Source organism: Anopheles arabiensis, chromosome 3 (assembly GCF_016920715.1).
Source record: "Anopheles arabiensis isolate DONGOLA chromosome 3, AaraD3, whole genome shotgun sequence".
Taxonomy (NCBI): Eukaryota; Metazoa; Arthropoda; class Insecta; order Diptera; family Culicidae; genus Anopheles; species Anopheles arabiensis.
In genome coordinates, this window is record NC_053518.1 from 105,995 (window position 1) to 126,273 (window position 20,279).

Sequence of the window (20,279 nt, forward strand, 5' to 3'; positions counted from 1 at the left end):
GGTAGTGCCTTTTTCTCGGCCATAAAGCAACAAGCAGCATACATTGCGATCCGGTACCAGGCGCACGCTGCAACCGGGGTGTACCGATGACAGCTGGTCGTGCTAAAGCAGCGGCCACAACCACGGGGACAGCTGCTGCTGCAAGACAACACACAATACAGGGCCGCCGTCGTCGTCATGCGGTTGCGTCACGCAGTGCCGCCGTCACATGGAGACGCTCATGTGACTCTCGTACCAGGGGCGCATACATCGCAGCAGCGTGTCAGCACCAAACGTGTAATGGGCGCTTGTGCCGTTGCGTTCTCTTTCCCGCTTGCAGATTTGTTCGACCGTGCGCCACATAGCGCGCAGAAAAGAACGATCGATTTACGATGATGCGATAACAGGGTCCGAAGAAAACGGTGCACGATTAATGATGCTCAATTATCCCGCCGCCATTGCCAGACGGCGACAGTCATCATCGTTAGCGCGCACAAACACACGAAGGGGCACATGGCTGCCAGTCAGTCAGCTGTGCCCCAGGAGGAGGGCGTTTTAATAGGCGATCATCCCACGGTCGCGCGCGCTATGTTGATGGGGCACAGGGCGATTATCGCTTGCAGAAGTTTTGAAGAGAACGTTGATTTTTTTTTGGCGAACGATGAGTGTGTGTGTGATGAGCGTGTCCCCTACGAAGATTGATGGCTGCCAAGCGTTACGTCAGTCAAAATGACGCATGGTGTATTTCTAACAGGAAACCAGCAGCACGCACCGGTTACTTTTCCAAAACCATGACCACACGAACTACGCCGACTTACGACAATAGAGATAGAGATGGGAGCAAATGGGTGTGTGTAAGCGAGTGAAATAGCGAAACCGAAGAACATATTGTGATAGGGGATGGAAAGTAATGGTTTTCAAGCTTTCCTTTGCCTCGCTCTTTACCATTGCTGTTTCATGGTTTGACCCATTTCGCTTTTTATTGCTTCATGTTGTACATCGTCTGTTTAATATCTGCTACCCGTTTATGGGATCGATTCGCTTTCCTTCCTTTTCTTTTTGATTGCTTTTTGATTGCTATGAAAACGTGATTTAGTCTGTTTCTTGTAGTAAATGCGGGTTTATGTTTACTTTTCCTTTCATTCATGGATTTAACGCGATGCAATTTCCATTCATTGATAATGACGGGAAAATGGTTCAAGACGTTGCAGGCGGGATTGATGACTATGATGTTTTGGTTTAAAGCAGATGTAAAGCTTTTTAATATGTTACATTGGGGCATTAAAGAACGTAAAGCGCATCCTACTCCATCGATACTTTACATACTTCTGGCAAGCATAATACGAAGCACCGTGGAAAATGTCTTTTCCAAGATATTTACCCTCCTGCAACAGACGTCGGCTCGGCTACGGGAAGTCGGGTTTTGCGCAGTCAACGGTTTGTGAGTATCGATCTGTTTTCCTGTCCCTCGGCACTTAAGACGAGGCTGGAACACATCACCACCATTCCGCCGCCATTGCGTCTTCAGTAAAAATAACCAAAGAAGCGGAGTTTTGTCTCGTGGAAACCGAACTGCCCACTCTCTGGTCGTATGTCCCACGTGAGTCGGTGATGCCAGCAAGAGCGGAACAAGGAGGCGGAGAAGAATACGTTGTGAGGCAGGCAAAACGAAGATACATTTTGGTCATCGTCACAGCAGAACGCGCAACTTGTGCCACCTTCTTCGTATCGGCCTACCAGCTCCTTGGCTGGTCAGACGATACCCTCGGGGGTGACTCTCTGGTGGTGGAGAATGGACGACAATAGAATGGAAGGGATGATTGTGTGCTTGTGTGTTTTGTGGCGTGCTGTTTTTCTCGATTTCTCTTCGATATCGCGCACCTTTCATCGAGCCATGCTAGCCTAGTAGACCGCACTACAATCGGTGTGCCACGGTGAAGGCCACACAGACGGTTCCAGTCAGGATCGAGTGTTGAAATTTAAATTCCCTATCTCCGATAGTACAGCGGCAGCCTTTTTCCACGAATTGAAGCAATATAAAATCACCAAACTAGAATTTAATGTGACGGCTGCTTCGGTCAGCGAAGGAAATACAGTAAACAACTGGGACCATTAGGACGGGGTTTAAACCCCCAAATGGTCGATGTACTAAAACATGAACCAGTGACACTGCACCCGGCTAAACAGCGCACAATCGTTGCGCCACGCTGGCCGCCCATTCCTGCGGTGCCGCATTGTATCGCAATGCCGCGAACGAACGAAAGGAAACGATTTTCCTGGAACGTCACACCATCCAGCACGATGGGTTGCCTTTACCAGCAACGGTTTTCAAGACGCGCGCGAACGCCAGAAGATAGAAGAGTGCAATGGTTTTCGGGTTTCTTTTCTATGACCCGTTCTTAAAAGCGCCAGCATGGCCAAGGGTGACGACGCGTCGCAGAAGAATAAATTGAAATGATAACCGGCATCGCAATAATGCAAACAATATTTAATGTAACGCTCGCAGCGCTTATTTTGCCAAGGCACTTCAATGGATTTAAAGTAATACAATTGTAAATTGTAAATAGTACTCTAGGTATAGGTATTTGCGTTCAACCTTCCAGCAAGCGCACCGGGTATCTGTTGTGCTGTTCGGGCTACGCTCGGGTTGCCGCCACGAGACCCTGTTCGCCTAGGCTACTTCACAAAGCTGCAATTCGGTCGCCGTTCGATACACGCCCACATATTAAGGGGGCCGTGGCCACAAAACAGACATTCATGGTGCCTGCGCGCGCCGCCGACGGGCGGTGGAAATCGGCGTGGCAATTTTTCTCCGCAAAGCAATCCCATTGCCACGCAACAAAGGTACGCTACGCATCCGCGTTGTACCCGTAGTCTTTGTAAACGAGGTAGGGAGGATCAGGCAAAAAAAGTCACGCCTCGTGTCGCTGGAACTGAAGGCTGAGGGTTGAGCTTTGTCTGTGTGCTGAACGAAGTTGATGAGGGATTTATAATTGGTCACTGAATAGTTGACACTGGTACATTTTTCCATCCTACTGATTCAGTCCGGCTCACTATCTTCCACTCTATGTGTCATTTACGTGCCTTTTGATTTAATATTTTTAAAACGTAAATCATAAAACTGTAATAAACAAAGTGGTTTTATGACACGATTGCAGACTCAAACCCCATTAATTTGTATAACCGCACCACATAGTCGGTTCATTTTTATTACGCTGGCCACACACTTTTGATTTTACGTTTCACACAGTCGTAAAGTTGTACAACACCTCGCTCGATTCGAAGGTGTGGTGTATAACGAATGGCAGTGGACGAATAAGGAAGACAAAAACCCACCCCAAACGCGCACGCACACAGAAGAGTGCACACAAGGGCTGCAATCACCGCAACTGTGCGAGGAAACATAAATGATAATGATGATGATGATTGCAGCCAGCCAGCCTACTATTCCATCGCTCCATGGGGTAGGAGGAGAGAGAGAAAAAAAAAGATCCGAGTGGTGAGATAGATAGAAGCGGGAAAAGGTACGCGAACGAAAGAGATGCAGTCAACTGTACCGCCTTCCACTTGAAAGTTACACAAGCTGCTGTGCGCGTCTCTTGCAAACGGACATTGTTAACCCTTGGATGGGTAGAACATTGTCCAGAATCAATAGAAGGTTTTAGATTGCACTTAATGCGTTAGAAAAATAATAAAATCGTATCGTATAAAATGGATATGGAGTAGCTGAATTCAAATTAGTATAACAATAACCCAAGTAACAAAATCGACATGCTTTCTCATTCTACCCAATAGATCAGTAAACCTGAGAGAGCGAGAAAGCATGTCGATTTTGTCGCTTGGGAAGCCTATGGCCTTGAGCCGGTCTCGTAATACAGTCGTCAACTCGTACGACTTAACAACATGCCCGTCATGGGTTCAATCCCCAAATAGACCGCGCCGCCATACGTAGGACTGACTATCCTGCTATGGGGGGGAATCAATTAGTCACTGAAAGCCAAGCCCACAAGTGGGTACAGGCAGGCCTTGACCGACATCGGTTGTTGAGCCAAAGAAGAAGAAGCCTATGGCATGGCTCGTTTTTCGCGTGAAGAAATGTGATTACTGTCAGAATTCAACAGTTGAACGCTCAATAGTTGGCTTGACAGTTCAATTAATAAGCATACGTTTGTATGCAAAATTTGCGAGATCAACGAAATTTTTGAAAATTTCACAAAAATCTCATGGCATGTCGAGAAAAATTTCAGATTTTTTTGTATGGAAAATCGTGCCAACTAAAAAGCACATATTCAATAGTTGGCAGGGAATCAAAGTTCAACCAATGAGTTCGGACTGTACAGGCGTCCCCTGAGTTACGACCCCCTCGAGTTACGACGATCCGCAGATACGACGATTTTGATTTTGACAGTGAAAAGTTATCAGTGACAAGAAATTGTTTTATTTTTTGAATTTCTGTGCTGATAACCGTTACACACACATTTTCAAAGATTCTATAACTACCCGATCTTCTATATTTGCATCGTGCAAACGACTTTTGCTGTAAAATTAATACATTATCAAACATTGTTGCAAATAAAAATCACAATAGCATAGATTTTGTCTTTTCAACTTCGGTTATAAACTTAACATTGACAGATATTCGACATACGACTTTTTCGACTTACGCCTTGCTTTGGGACATTTTTTCGGTCCCAAATACAGTCGTATCTCGGGGGACACCTGTATTACCATCATGTGATTATTATTTATTATAACTTTATAACCAAAGGAAATGTACTATACCGCAAAGATAATTTTGTAACTAATTTTTCTTATTTTACATCTCCACACACCTTTAAGGGTTTCTATCGCTTACCGGGCAACCCCTAGGAGGGCGGTGCACCTTCTCCGGATGCTGCGCTCCTGGCCCGGGCGGCGTGGTCAACTAAAGATAGACAACTTCGGGCAAACCCGCCGAGCGTTCCCGGGGCGTGGTGCGCCAACACCGTCTTGCGATTCGATGCGTGTTCTTCTGCGGTTGACTCTTCCCACTAACAACCCCTGCCTGTGTGTACGAGCGCAACACCGAAATCCATCGCGCTTACCCTCTGTTTGTTGCGCTCGAGCCTGCTGCTGCTGGTGTGTTAGGCACGTCCGTAATTGGGATTGATACTTTTAATTAGAAAGGGAAGAACAATGCTTCACCATATGCAACAATCTTCTATCCCCCTCCCCCTCTTCCCCATCACAACTGCCTTTTCAACTTCAATTTTCGAAAAATCGCAATGGGGATAGCGATGATGGGCTGTCTCGATGGGGTAGAAAAAATGTGTATCATTGTCTATCGTCTGCCTTTTTGCACACACAACACCAATCAAAGCGCCAAAATTACGGGGCCGGGTTGGCGAAATTCTGTGGGAGTGTAACGAAATTCTCTGTGTGTCTGCGTTTGAAAAATGGTTCCTCGCTTCGTTTTGCGTCTCTACTGCACCGTGTTTCCATCTCGAGAGGGTGCCGTGCGTTAGAGGTAGTAGGCCGGTGCAGGATACTGGCGGTAGTAGCAGCACTTCCTGCTGTGCTAGTGTGTGTGGTTCGCTGAACATTTGCCGAGAGGGTGGGTCTACAAAATAGGCTGCAAATTGAGCGTCGTGCCGTGGCCGATTTGAAATCTGAAACGGTAACGCCCGGTATTTCAGACTGGCAAGCAGGGAAGCAGGACCTTTTAAACGTAGAATAACACAAAATGAGCCGTCATAAAGGGAGGCTTAAAGCATGGAACAGGTATACAGAACTGTTCTAAAGTGCTGTTGCTACGTAGAAGCTCTATTTTGAATGAGAATAGCTCGAAAATCCAATGGGTACCTGGTTTTATTAAAAGAACTGTCACGAATAATAGAACATAATTCCTCGAAAAGGTTATTTACTGTTTTTACCTTTAAACAAAAGCTCACGATGGTAAGCAGGTGCTCAGTCAAACATAGTTTAGGCGGAGCTTGTAGTACAATATTTCCACCCCGGTATAAATTACATCCCTAGGGTGAGTATTGATTTGATTTGTCGGACATACGCAACGCGCTCGAACGCGTTTGGCTACGATGGCTCGATTAGCAAGTTTCGAATGGGGAACGCCTTTCCGGTGAGTGGACGAATATCACGGCAAAATAATATAAGAACTTTTTTTGTAAAGAGAATTTCAGGATACTTAGGAAAGGTCGTCTACAAGTGAATAGAATTAATGCTTTAATGCTGTTACTGTCTTTAGAAATTTTGACTTCATTTATTGATATGGATGCGGCCAACCAAATATTCCAATGATAGCTGACCTTGACATTTTTGTATTGAACCCTGCTCGACGAAACATATTTCGTCCAACACTCCAAGGGCAATTTCCTATTGAACACCATTTTTTTGGGAATATCATAAGATTAATGATTCAACACGTTATTACTTAATGTAAATCACCACGATTTGCGCCTGAATGTTGACAACGGCTATGAGACGGGTGTATGAGCATACATTTTGACAAATCTATTTTGCCTTGCCGATTCGTTCTGCATTCCTTCTCGGCTTTTCCACCGCTTTCGCTGCTAGCAGTGAGGTTGCTCGGTCGCTCGCGCACTGTTGGAAAGAGAAGGGTTTTGTCCATTTTCCCCTACATTTTGTCCAATTTTCTTCCCCCAAACTGTTCGTGACGAATAACGCTGCGAACATCCAATCGACGGAAAACGCGTTGAACCCATGTGAGGTAGGAGAAACGTGGCACGTAGCGTGTAGCCGCGGAGGGTTGGTACACAAAAATGTGTTCTCTCCCTTAGATGTCGCAGAACATCCTCCACCGGCTGCTGGCACCGTGGTAACATTTCGCCTTGATCAACCTGTATTTCGTCCGCACACAGCAACAAACCAGAACCAGAAGGGAGAAGAGAGCCCAGCAGCGAGATGGATCGAGCGGTGTTGCCTTATTGCTGTGAAAATTTGCGCAGATCACGCAGGTGAGTGTAGTACAACAGTGTGCACACACCACCAGCGGACGCCATTAAGTGTTTGGAAAGAAGGAGGGAGTAACCTATTTTGGACAAGAACAAACACCGACTGGCAACCCGAGGACTGTAGGAAGCGTTTGGCAGAATGAGAGCTACACCGTCTGTGCCTTAGCAAGACGTACACGTGTTTTTAAGCTTGTAGGTGTGGTCACGGCACGTGCGTGTCCTCCATCGGTATGCTGGCGCCCTGATGCATAGGGGTAAAGATTTCGACACACACAAAAGTACGATTTGCGCTCCGTGGTATGGCTCCTGTACGCACGCATCGTGGGAAAAACCCATGGAAACCGGGCCTACAGTTGAGTTGATGTGTTGATGCGACCAACAGCATCATGAGGGAAACGCTTCCGGAGGCAAGCCAGGTAGAAAATGGAAAAAGGTTTGTTTTGTCCCTTGCTTCGAGTCCTTTGCTTTTGCAGACAGAACAGTGCCACACACGATGGAGCCAAAATGGGTAAGGGAAGGTAAGACACCTAGCCGTCCGCTGAAGGATGCTGCGACCCTGGTGCAAATGTCAAAAAACATTGAACGGGTTACGAAAGATCGTGTGCTGCTTGGCTCGGCCCAAAAGGGGAATTGTTTTTTTGCACCTCCGCTCGATTGCTGGGGAGGTTGGGGAAAGTCTTTCACGAGCTCGATTTTTCTCCACCCCGCTTTTTCTGTGATTTTCTCACTCCCTACCGCGAGGGTTGCTTTTCGGTGGTCCGTTCTCCCTCTTAACACTTCCGCAGAGCGGACATCTTCACATAGAAGGCATGCTGCCCAGTGGGGAGCGCCAGCGAAACGGTGCGCTCTGATTGGCTAAGATGCTCCAATTTGCCCTAACGGCGGCGTTTAACCCTTTTGTTTTGGGCTCACTATGGGGCCAGGATCTAAGGCATGGCAGTAGGTAGCGCACGCTAGTTGCGCTGGCACTCTTGGGGTAGCGGTGTACACAAAACGCGCTCTGCCCAGACTCTGTTCGGTTAGGCGTGTTTGTGGGTGTGACAGGTAGTACTGGTTGGTGCTGGCCATGGAAGATGTGAAAAGAACCCTAAAAACCGAAGCCTCCGAACGAGAAGCTGCTGATTCCGCTGTAGGCCTAGTAGGGGAAGGCTTTTGATCTCGTGTTTGTGGCAGGCAATGGTTTCTTGCTGTAGCAAACAAGAGAGCCCACAGGCCGAAGCCTTACAATGTGTTGACAAGTTGATGGAATAAGTTTTAGAGAGTTACAGTTATCGCCTATGGCATGTATGTGTTATACTATATTTAGCAAATATTTGGCTGCAGTAATCACTTAACTAGATATTATTCAACACACAACTTCGATTCCTTACCAAGTATTGAATATGTGCTTGTTAGCTGGCACGTTTTCAAAAAAAACATACTGATTTTTTTCTCGACAGGACGTCCATTCGATTAAATTTGGTGCTTTTATGCACTAAAAATTGTATTGATTTGAAATATACAGTGTCAAAATTAAAAATTTGCGTTACTCGAGTGTCGCGTAACTCTGGGAAAGACTGTATAGAGAAGAGACAAGGAAAATATAGAAATGTTTAATATTAATATAAAATGTAAGAAGCACAACGTCCATTTGAAATGAAAAACACTTTGAGGCAATTTAACATAAAAACGATAAATTAACTACATAAAACAATCGTCACGCCGCGAGAGAAACTTTTCAATGCATACACACGCGTACCAACCGCCGAAAGCTCCGCAAGTAGATGTATCGAGTAGGCTTCGACTGGTACAGGGGGTACCGAGCAGCAAAAAAAAAAAACAAGGTATGCGCAGGTACACAACGCTGCTGGAGGCTCTAATAACGAGACAGGTAGATAGGAGCCACCAGGTGGCTAATGGCTTTCGACCTCCTGACGTGCCTCCGATCCTGGCACTGTGGTGGAGCGGAGTTTACCTGATTTGTACAAAATCGGACAGGTGCAAAAACCGAACATGGGCCAACCCCGATTCGCCATCGAATCGGTGTTTCCCGTTATTTTTCGCTCACCTTCGCGGAAAGGGGAGTGATTAAAGACGAAGAAACTCCCATTCGTTTCCCACAACAAAAGAGCAAAGCAACTCCCCGAAAGATGAATGAGCGGCGGCACTGATATTGCGCACAAGGGGGGGGGGGGGGATGTTTAATGTGCCCCCACAATATGCGACGTCGTACACAGCAATGCGCACCACCACCCCGATCCATTTTGTGTTGTGTGAATTGAGCGTGACCGAAAACTCAAATCAATGGATGGGGGAGCACTGATGTGGGTTGGAAAAAATGCTGCAACCCCCCTCGAACGTATGGTGCCCGCATTCGGTCGACTTTCATACGCAGCTGCATTGAGTCATTGCGCGCGCTGCCTTCTGCGTGAAAACCCCTACGAAACTGACAGCTGATGGGGATGGAGACAGACGCGCGCGCACACATGCACACACATTCATGCGTTACATGGAAGCAGAGTTATCGCGAGCTACTAAGAAGTTGCACAGCCCCCCCCCTCCCTACGACAAAAGCATTTAAAGACCTCGGCAAGTGGAATTTAAGAGGTCTCGGTACTAGGATGGCAGCATTTACAGGAGGGTTGCGCAAAAGCAGCCCCGGCGTATGCGTCATTCGCGCGTTGTTGCCGCGTCACTTTACGCTCTTTTCTTGCCGTTGTGCATGTGGTGGGAGCAAACGAAAACAGCGGCTACTTTTGGGCGCAAACAGTACGCTTTTGCCACGAGACAGAGGGAGATAAAGAAGCTTGCGTTACAACGGCACACGCGAACTTAGCTGCTGCGTGCTTGGTAGCTTTGAATCGGCAATTGGGAACAAGCAACGGATGCCATTTAAACCCAAGACACAAAAAGGGAGCTTTAAAATGGCTGGATATTTAAATTAATTGTTCAGCTGCTCCAATGACATGTTACTTGTACAGCGGTTACTTGTAAGTGGTATTCCAACGAAATATTATTTTAAAATAGTAAAACTTCGTTTTTTTTTTATTTAAACGTTGTCATTTCAGTCATCATTTCATGCATCATCAGCAAAACTGTTTCAAATGTACAGCCCGTGCGTACGCCCCTGTTGAAACATATTCACATTCCTCTTTCCACCATGGCAACCGAGAGCACAGCCAAGGAAACGACCGCAGATACCGAAGAAGAACGCATACACAGACACGAGAGCAAATCTTCAAGACGTTTTGTACAACCGCGTTTGAGTGAAAAGGCTGGACGAGAAGAGAGATGTAGATCTTTCCGTTGCGCAGCGTCATTGCACGAGAGGCTGGGGCCCTGGTACCAAGTTCGCTTTGAGATGCTGTTTGGCTTCATCTCATGTTCCACTGAACCAGATATGGTGATCGCGCACAACAGCACACACAGCCTCCCAGCAGGCGCATATGAGACGATTTAGCAGCGAACGAACCTCCTGCTCACGCACATAAAAGGGGAAAATGAGATGCATTCAGCACGCCGTGTGCTCTCGGTGGGTGAGCGTGCGAGTGAAATGGGTTGTTGTTTCGCTGCACATTCGAGCACATTCTTTCCTTCCTTGGTGGGAGAAACCGTGTAAGTGTAAAATACTGCCAGCGGGCACCACACACACACACACACACTCACACACCTTCGGAGGCCACCTTCAACTTCATCTTCTTTGTACAGCCGGGCCACCGGAGTTGTTGGTGCATTGGACCAGGAACGCATCTTCTTGTGGCCGCACCGAAAAGGCCCGCACTTTCTTACTTGCTTACTCATTCACTGCAGCACACGCTTGCACCATTGCAGTTTCGCAGTAACCTACGGCAGTACGCGCTGCAGTACGCCCCATTGCATGCAGTTCTGGTACTTGATGTAAAGCGCCGGCTACAATTACTTGAACTTCCCCTTCCAGGTGCGATGTAATGGATTTCCACCCCATTTCTTCCTCGCTTTTCCAGTGGATTACTCTGCTAGGGTGTTACATCCCCTGGGTCTGGTGACTTAATCGATGCAGTTGCAGTACGCTGATACTGGTGCCTATCGTGCGCAATATGATGCGTTAAATAATTTGATGATGCCGTAACTGATTGAATTAGATTATTTTGGTATTAAGCAGTACACACTATTTTACATTATTCGATTATTCAATATTTAAATTTACTGATTAACAAGAGTATTTCGTTTTTTTTTGTACATTTTAAACTAAGTGTTGTAAAACTATGCATTGGCTGAAATGCGTTTCCTTCCTCTCTGTCCATTTCATCACTGTGGATGAAATAAAGCGATGCCATATTTTTTCCCTTTCATTTCATCCCAATATCACACACTCACAACAACAAAATTGCGCTTCTCCTTATTTCCCAACAGGCATGCGCCATTTCTAGCAAATTTCTGTTGCACACTCCATGGGCTTGTAAGGTGACAGAAAAAACAACAAAAAGGAAAAAAGGTGGCTGTTTTTCCCCTACAATTGTTGCTCCGTTCCTTAAACATAGCGCCCCTCTGTTGCTAATGCCATCGCTGACAAGAGGGAGCCAAAAAAAAGTAATAAAATCATGATAAACCACCCCGCCACGCGGCTGCTGTTTGTTGTGGCGTGTTTCGTTTTTTTTCCTTTTTGTGGTGCGTTTTATTTCCTATTTTTTTGGGTTCGATGTGCACGTGGGAACACATTATTTTTCGCATGCGGTCTTGGTAGGACACGTGTAGCGTTCGTAAAAGAATTGGACAAAAATACGCTCCTCTTTCGTCCTTTCTCTGGTCCCGGGGTATATGTGTGAGTACTCGGGGCAAGGGGGGTGAGGAAAAGGGGAATTTTATTTTCGCGTATATTCGCGTATATTGGACATATTCGACAAAAACAGAGAAGTACATCCAATCGAAGGATTCATGTGATAAAACGAACGAATGAAGAGGGAAACAAAAGAAGAGAAACGATTACTTCTAGAAGATGCGATAGAGATGTTAGAAAGGGCAAAAAAACACATCTCCACACAGATAGCTTCTGAGAAAAAAGGGAATGAAACATAACCCCCGCGGATACAAGGGAACGCGCACGATGCAGAAAGGATGGAAAATAGAGAATGAAGAAAGATATCGCCGCTAAGCAGAAAAGGGCTCCTGGGGAAAGGAAGCCTGAAGGCGACAATATACGTTGAAAGATGATCGCCGATTGCCGTTTTTGGTCTTCCGTGTATGCAGGTTTCTCACAGGATCGCAGCATAACGCAGAGTTAGCCGGGTCTTCAGATGCTGCTCTTGAGATTTTTCGTTTTTTTCTTATTACTCTCTCCTCACCTTAACATCTCCTAACGGAGAAGGTTGCTGAGAGCAACGGCTAGCGGATCATGAGCCACGTACCAGTTTCGATGGGCTCTGTGTGCATCTGTTTCATTCTCACCCAAAAAACGCTCGCTCTCGCTTTCGCGCCAATCCAAGTAAACACGTTTTTATTTCCTCGTTTTCCCCTCGACGGCCGAGACTCGGTGGCGGGAGGTGTTGATTTTCCACCCCCTTCTTGGAGGGGTGCTCTCGGTACACGATAGTGATGCGCATCCCCTCTCTTCCCGCACATGTGCGTAAGCACGCGCGAAGAGCAGTCCCGCAAGGGGAATGCGTGTAATTTATTTTGAATATTTTGAAATGTACTTTCGATGAAGAAGCCATGCACAGAGAGAGGAAGATCTGACTGTTTACTGGGACTGTGTGTGTGTACTTTCTGTTTGTTAGGGAAAAAAGAACAGCGTGTGAGGGTTTTTTGATTTCTTCTTCGCTTCACTTCACCCCTACACATCATTTTGCCGGGAAAAGAAAAGCCCGCGCACTGCACGGACTGCGCGCACGATTGCAAGTGCTTCAGTGCATTTGAAGACGATTTACAATCCTATTCCATTCGTTTGTTTTGGTTTCGACAGCTGCTGCTGTTGGGCGAACACGCGCCTGTTTAATACGGTTGAAGCGAACGTAACGAATGGAATAGTATCGCATGCAGGCCGGGAAGTGCATCGACGAGTAAATCTTCTTATGGGATTCAACCTATCCTCCCCTTCTTATTGTATGGCCGGACAACTTTCCCCTGGTTTAAAAGGTTTTTTTAGCGCCAAAATTATTTACAAAAAAAGGGTGGTACAAAGGGCGCGTCCTTGTTTCTTTCTTAAATCTCAATTGGCTTTCGGCTCCCTTTTGTGCTTGCTTGCCATTCAAACCCCCGGCGAACCATCTTGACGGTTTTGAATGGTTACGAGGCTAGCCCTTTTCCGGGCGAAGGGCCCTTGGTTGTTTCGATTCGCCCGAAATAGGGCGTGTTTCAAAAGTGTATCATCCGAACAGGAATGCAGCCCCGCTGGAAGGTAGCATTTCAAAGGGCTTCTTTTCGAGGTTTGGGCGCGCGCGTATATGTAAAGCAATCCTTGTCTACCCAATTTCGTTCCTTTCCGTGCTCACTTGCGTGTCCTTTGCAATGGCCCCGGGATCGGATAGGTTTTGTCATTATTATTGGTTTCTCCCTCCATTCCATTCGTTCAGCTTTGTTTGGGTTTCTTTATTCAACTTCTTCATCCATCCCTGAAATGCCCTTGAGTGGCGACACGAGTTTATTTAACAGAATGTGGATGAGTAACAGGAAACAACCGGTTTTTCTGTCGATGGTTGTCCTTAAACTGGCTCTGGCTCTGTGCTGCTTTCTCTGTTTCTTTTGTTGCAACCCCAGTTGCGTGCTTTGTAAAATTATGAGGAAGGAACAGTTCATTGCATATAAAAATAGTCCTTAAAATTTATTTCAAACGAGTAAAATTGCAATATGTAAGTAATATAAAGTAATATGGACTTCCTATCGTCAAACGAGTAATATTGTAATATGTAAATAATATAAAGTAGTATGGAATTCCTATCGTCATGATCAAATCCAGACTGAATCAAGATCAATTTAGTCCGCATGTTACGTCCGTTTTCCATCGTTATTCCAAAAGGCTCTCCTTGGAAACACCCTCTTAAAAATCAACAAACCCCGCCGGGCCGAGCGCTGAAGCGGGATGAAGCTTTGCCTCCGAAGGTTCCAATTGCAACCTGAACTAACGAAGGGGGTTGGAATTCCATATGTATGCGTCATCGGAATGACTTTGGCCGGAAGCTAGGGCGTAGGATGCGCAGCAGCAGCGGAATGCTTCGGATCCATTAGACCCAACAAACTACGACTAGCGACGTGTGGGTGGATCCCTCTGTCGATTCGTGAAAGGTGAACATTTGCCATGCCAGGAAAGTATATTTGAGGGGTTCGGTAGTTTGTTTATTAGTTTGTTTGTCAAGCAAGTTTTCCAGCAGCGGCCACAGTATACACACACGTTGGGACACGTTTGTCTGCAGGGACACAGTTGTAGATGTTTATAGTTGATGTTTTCCGTCCTGGAATCAGTTTTAATATAGCGCTGATTTTTGGATTGAACCACATGTAGAAATTGGTTTAGTGCAAGATTTAAAAAAAGTGCAATACAGTACTAAAGTGCAGTTTAGAGTGAAAGTAGTTAGCTAAAGTTGGTTTTATCGATACACGTTATAGTTGTGGAAAAGATAGTAAATAACGAAGGTGTCTTGTCGTTGAATACAATGTAAATGTGGTGCACAATATGTCCGGCAAAGGTGACGATGAGTCTACAGGAAACAGCGAAAAGGATTGGGAAATATTCGACATACTTTGCGGCGAAGAGGTAATACATGGTTTTGAAAATGTGATTAGATACATTCAATTCCGGAAAAATTTATATAACATGATAGCAAAGTGTATAAACGCCTGTTTATATACCTAATACGGAAAATATAGCTTTTGGTATGTGTTTAAATAAGTATTTTTGTTGAATAATAAATCTATATCCTTCCCAATAACAAAAGAGGAATTGCCAATGCGGCCTTTGTGCCGATTCTAGTGAACAAAAGACAATCCCAATGCTAACAACAAACAACTGGAAAGACCTCGCCAGAAGGCTGGTTACTATGGAGATGGTAGCTTGTTAGGTTACTTTCCACTGTCCGCCGGAAGCCGACTCCATTTGAGATAGTACACGCGGTTATCGATTAGAATCGTTGCAAAAAAGGCACCTTGTTCTGGAATAAAACGCAGTACGTAGGCAGTTACCCATTCCGACACATCATTGCCATTGTTTAGGGAACACAACAAACTGCTGCCTCCTTCTGTATGGAATAGAAGTAAGGCTTTGAGGTTCCAACACAATGGTTTGAGCACGATGGCGTTCCTACGGGCATAAGCAAAAATCCGATAATATGAATCAAACTTCAAACTCCCTCCCCAGAGGTTACCATCGGAATTGGGCGCAAACTGGAGCGCCAACAATGGGAGGCGTCAGCTTTTCCTTCCGTTTCATAACGGTGGAAAAATGTGAACGCGTTTTTCTTCAACATCGGAGCGTCGTGCTGATAACGTGCAATTTTGTGACGGCAGCCCGTAGTTCAATGCAAAACAGGTTTGCAACAGTTCAGGTAGTTTTCACCCTTTTTTCCAAGCGCTAGTTGCTGCAATTGTTTCGCGAGACGTTATGGCGTCCGGAAGTGTTGCGGAAAAGTGCATAGTTTTTTGAACGTTTTTATGTGTTATTGCTTTTAAAGGGGATTTGTGTCACTGGAAAATTCTAACGATCACAGGGGGCACCGAAAGAAAGGTGTTGATAAGAAAGAATGAACATCGGTTGTACTGCATGCATTTGAGTGTGGTTGTGCAATGCGGGAGTAGTGAACTGAAATGAGTACAACGGAAGGACGACCTCGGCATACAAGCGGATGTCGATTCGAGCGCAAAAGTGAAAGTGACACTAAAAGTTAAATGTACCGTTTGTGTTATGTTGCTGTTACCGGATTATTTTAAGATAATGTTTTGTTATTGAAGTCCTTCCCTTCCTTCGTTCGGAAAATAGTAAGTGCAAAGAAATATTATTTTTCATATAGCGTATTTGTAATTATCGAATATTGAGTGTGGATTCGGAGTTATGGAAGAAGAGGAAATGTGTTATGTTCTGACAAATAAAATAACAGTGATATTTCATAAAAGCATGCTAAAATATCATTCGATCCTCGTAAAAAAACGTGATAATGAAGCAAAGGAATGAACTGAATTGTGTTGTTTGGTCAATTACGAGACCATTATTTTCTTTGGGTTGTTGTCCTATGGTTCCAAATTGAGATAGTGTAAAATCTATTATTTTCTGGAAGAAAAACCATAACAGGACATGAAACATAGAATAAAATTCGAAAGAATATAAGTATGTTCGAGTTCTTCTTAATAAGGATCTCTATTCGAACGCCATAATGTTTACTGCCATTGAATGGGGTGCTCTGCTTTCAGCCAGCTAGACAGACAGGCCTGCAAAAAAGTAGGTCATTCAGACCTAGAATAGAAATAACGAGAACGGGGAAACCCAATGCGCCATTGTCGGTTTGTTAGTTAGAACGAATGCGCGCGGTGATGGGCTTGATTGAATGAGGACAACCGTGGGAAGAGAGCCCTATCCACCCCACTGGCACTAGCTCTGATAAACAAATAAAAAAAAATTACATCCTGATTCCTGATACACGTTCTGCTTTTCCGCTGCCCCCTTTCCAATGTCAGCATCGACTGGCAGATTCGCTTTCCAGCAGGTTGTTTAATGTAGAAACGGAAACCAAAGCATACTCGTTTGCGGTGTGTAAGGTCTCTGTGTACTACAGATTACGATTAGTGGTACTAAACAAAGTTTTTTCGGGGATCATGCGTGGTCTTGCTATCTTGCTTTGAACTTGTCAGTAAAGAAATTCGGTCGCACGTGAGCTTTGTGAAAACTTTTGCATTTTGTGGTCTTTTTTCTGGGTTGGGTATTCTAGAACATGCCAAAACATCACACTCCCCACTCTCCAGTACATCATCACCATCATGTAAGTATTGTGGCCTCGGTTATGTATCTCACTGATCAGCTTTTAATGCTCCTATTTCACTCTCAGCCACCTCCACCATCCTGCAATGATCATCTGGCACACTCGATCGATCTGGCCACAACGCTCCGGAGCGAGTTGGCCGCGTCGACATACAAGCGAGACAGGCTTATGGCAGAACTGTCGGACGTTAAGAGCTCGCTGTGTTCTAAAGAAAGTGAGTGTGAATCTTTGCGTGCCCAAAGTGCTCGCCAGACGTCATTGATCGGTTCCTTGCAACAACGACTGGCAGCGGCCGAGCAGCGGGAAAAGACACTTCACAGCCGAAGTGAAACGGTCATGCACACACTGCACCGCGACAAGAGCCACCTAGAGGATAAGATCAAGGAACTAAGCGGAAAGCTGCACCGTTTGCAGTGTGAGCTAACGAAGGAGGAAGGGTTGCGCGACCAGGCACGTTGCCAGCTGCAGGATCTGGTGCGACGACTCTGTCTGGTGCTGGGGGTGGATGTGTGCGACGGTGCTCATCTGACGCCAGAATGTGTGCTTGCCAAGACGGGCGAAACGGTGTCGGAAGTGCAGAGACTGCGGGCAAAGTTGGCCGGTACCTGTGAGAACCTATCCTCGACCGAATCGGAGCTGTTGAGTACGAAGGCGGCTGCTTCGGCGGAGAAGACTCGGCTTCACACACAGATCGAGGGTCTGCAGTCACTGGCGCAGGGTTTAGAGGGACGGTGTCGACAGGCAGAACGTGATCTGCAGGTGACGCGCGATCGGTTGGCTGAATGTGAAGTTACCGGTGATAAACTGAGAGGTAAGGGTAATGCTTTGTACTTAGAAGAGTTTCAATATTACAGCACTGTTTATTACATGTTGCAGAGGAATTGAGAGGATTTGAGTCACGCTGCTGCAGATTGCAGAATAGCTATGATCGGTTGCAGACGGAGCGCTTGCAGTTCCTGCGTACGATTGCAACGATCGTAGGAGTCAGCGAACCATGTGAGAATAACCTCCGGGACAAAATCCGGGACCTGACCAATCATAGCCAGGCATTGCATGATGTAAGCATGTTGCGTTATGATAGCTAACTACACGCGTTTGCTAATATTCGAAGTCTGTTTCAGCAAGTTTCCCAGCTTCGTGAACAACACCACCAGGAAGCTGCTAAGCATCGCGAACACCAGGAAGCTAGTGCCTGCCGATTGAAGGGGGAGGAGCAGCACCGGATGAATCTGGAGGATCGGCTCGAGAAAGCGTGCCACGAACTGCAACACTTCCGATCGGAACACGCGACGGTAAGGAGAGCAGAGGGGCTAGATTTGATATTAAAATAGTACAATTATTGAGGAATTTTCAGCTGAGCGAGTACCTATTACGGTTGGCGAGAGCACTCTGCTGGAGTGAATGCACGGAACCACCTGCACCGGGCAGTGACACAACGATCCTCAGCGAAACGTTGCTCGAACGTGCGGAGCGTCTGGCAAACCATCACGAGCATCATATCCACGGCACGTGTGATAAGGTGAGTACAGCTTGCTTTGTCACGGCTTTGTCACAGTTATAACATGCGTTCCATGTATCACCCGCATGTGCTCACCATTTGCAGAGCTGCTGGGAGGCTATCAACCATAACCATCATCACCATCATCACACCTCGCTTTCCCATTCGGCGTCAAAAATACGCCGCGAGCGTTCATGCACCGATCTACCACTGAAGGAAGTATGATTGTGCCTTTGCTTTGTGCGACCATTTCACCCAGCATCTCATGCCCATTTCATTTGTAGAGCTCTACCCTGTACCATATGCAGCGCAAGGTGCGCGTACTGAAGGAACAGATCCAGCGACGCGATCTTCATCTTGAGCTGCTGCGGCGCAAGATTGCCCTGCTGGAGGATAACGCAAGGGGGAAAGCCACATTACAAGTACACGATCATATTCAAACACAATTTTAGAGGGATCCAGGGGGTTTCATTGCTTGCGTCGCTTTTCCAGAGACTCGGGATGCAGTAATTACACATCTTTCGTTCGCTTGTCTTTTGTCTCCGATAGACCGAGCGGGACGAGGCTATGCACAAGGCAAGGAAGAACTCGAAGCAAGCCGAACGAACCACCCAGCAGTTGGCGGAAGTGAAGGCCCAGCTGGCGGAAGTGAAGCACCAGTTGACAGAAGCTTCCGAGTACAAGATTACTGCCCTCGAGCGGGCCCGCAAGTGTGACGAGCTGCAAGCTCGGTTGTGCGATCTCGAAACGGAACGGGAGCGGCTGGTTGGACAGTTGGCCTCGTATAAATCGCGTGCCCGATCCGCGGTGGAAACTTCACACGATCGCCGTGTGCGCGACGAGCATGCAATGTCGGTAGGTAGTGGAGCTCTCTCAAAGGGAAATGCCCTTCTTTCATCCCAAATTTGTCTGCAGCATCTTCGGGAGGAGCTGTCGCGTGTGAAATTGCAGCTGGCCGACACAAACCACCGACTGTCGCAGCTGCAGGTCTTCCGCACCTCGGTCGCGAAGCTGCTGCACGTGTCGGACTGTGCCGATTCGGAAATTCTACAGAAGCTGCAATCGGTGTGCAGCGACCACGGTCATCATCACCGTCATCATCGGCACCACAGTGCGTCGAATCTATCCAACCGCCGGTACGATTCCTCCTCACCATCGGGTGAGGCGCACGTGTCCCGGTACGATGACATATTGACGGGAGGCGGATCTGGTGCTGCCGGATCGCAATCGATCGGTTGTCGTCCGCTTAGCTCCAGCCCGGTTCACAATCGACGCTACATTGATTCGGGATTTAATGATCACGATCATCACTTTGAGGATGATTTTGATTTTCATAAAAAATATTAGTTCACTGCCGAGGCAGAATCCCGGCCACCACCCAAACATCACAGCGTGTATTCGACGACAGAACGCAGTTGTTCACTGCCAGCGAAAGAAGAAGTTTTCGAAAAGAGCGTTTTTGGATGGATTACAAAGAAATACAGCAAAAGTAATACTGTTTGGCAAGATTATGCTTAAGGTCTGGTGTTTGTTTAGCTTCGTTTTGATGACTTTTCGTGGGAGCGATGTTAGAAGACCCCAAAGTGGGTATAGGCAGGGCCGATTAAACAGCACACAATCTAGGCGGCCGCGTGGGCCCCGAGAAACGGAACCCACCCCCCGCTCACAAGTAAATTTGCTTCTTAATCTTTCTCTGGTCCATAATTCCTCTTATGTCTTCTCACTAGACACTTCAGAAAGGCTTATATTCGTGTGTCCGCTTAGGGACTCCACGCGTCTTAAACCGCCACTGGATATAGGACTGGGTATAGGAGGGGTATAGGGGTATAACAGTTCCGCACACGAAACATAGTAAGTAGAACTGATTTCTTGAATCTTTAGTGCAAATTTGTTTTTTTTTTTACTTTATCACTGAGT

At 46.4% G+C, this 20,279-nt stretch overlaps 1 protein-coding gene across 4 annotated transcripts; it reads left to right on the forward strand.

Annotated features, from left to right (window-relative positions):
- The first annotated feature begins 14,103 nt into the window (after positions 1 to 14,103).
- Positions 14,104 to 19,880, forward strand: LOC120904106 (coiled-coil domain-containing protein 170). Of its 4 annotated transcripts, XM_040313868.1 has the most exons (11): positions 14,699 to 15,439; positions 15,566 to 15,869; positions 16,814 to 16,864; positions 16,931 to 17,675; positions 17,741 to 17,922; positions 17,986 to 18,156; positions 18,219 to 18,383; positions 18,468 to 18,581; positions 18,647 to 18,784; positions 18,912 to 19,217; positions 19,278 to 19,880. In XM_040313868.1, exons 3-11 carry the CDS (start codon positions 16,817 to 16,819, stop codon positions 19,707 to 19,709), a joined length of 2,301 nt encoding a protein of 766 aa, XP_040169802.1. In that variant the 5' UTR covers positions 14,699 to 15,439; positions 15,566 to 15,869; positions 16,814 to 16,816; the 3' UTR covers positions 19,710 to 19,880. The 4 variants fall into 4 exon arrangements, with proteins under 4 accessions (XP_040169800.1, XP_040169803.1, XP_040169802.1 ...); XM_040313866.1 differs by lacking the exons at positions 14,699 to 15,439; positions 15,566 to 15,869 and adding an exon at positions 14,104 to 14,652; XM_040313867.1 differs by having other exon boundaries at positions 14,699 to 15,869.
- Positions 19,881 to 20,279: the final 399 nt, after the last annotated feature.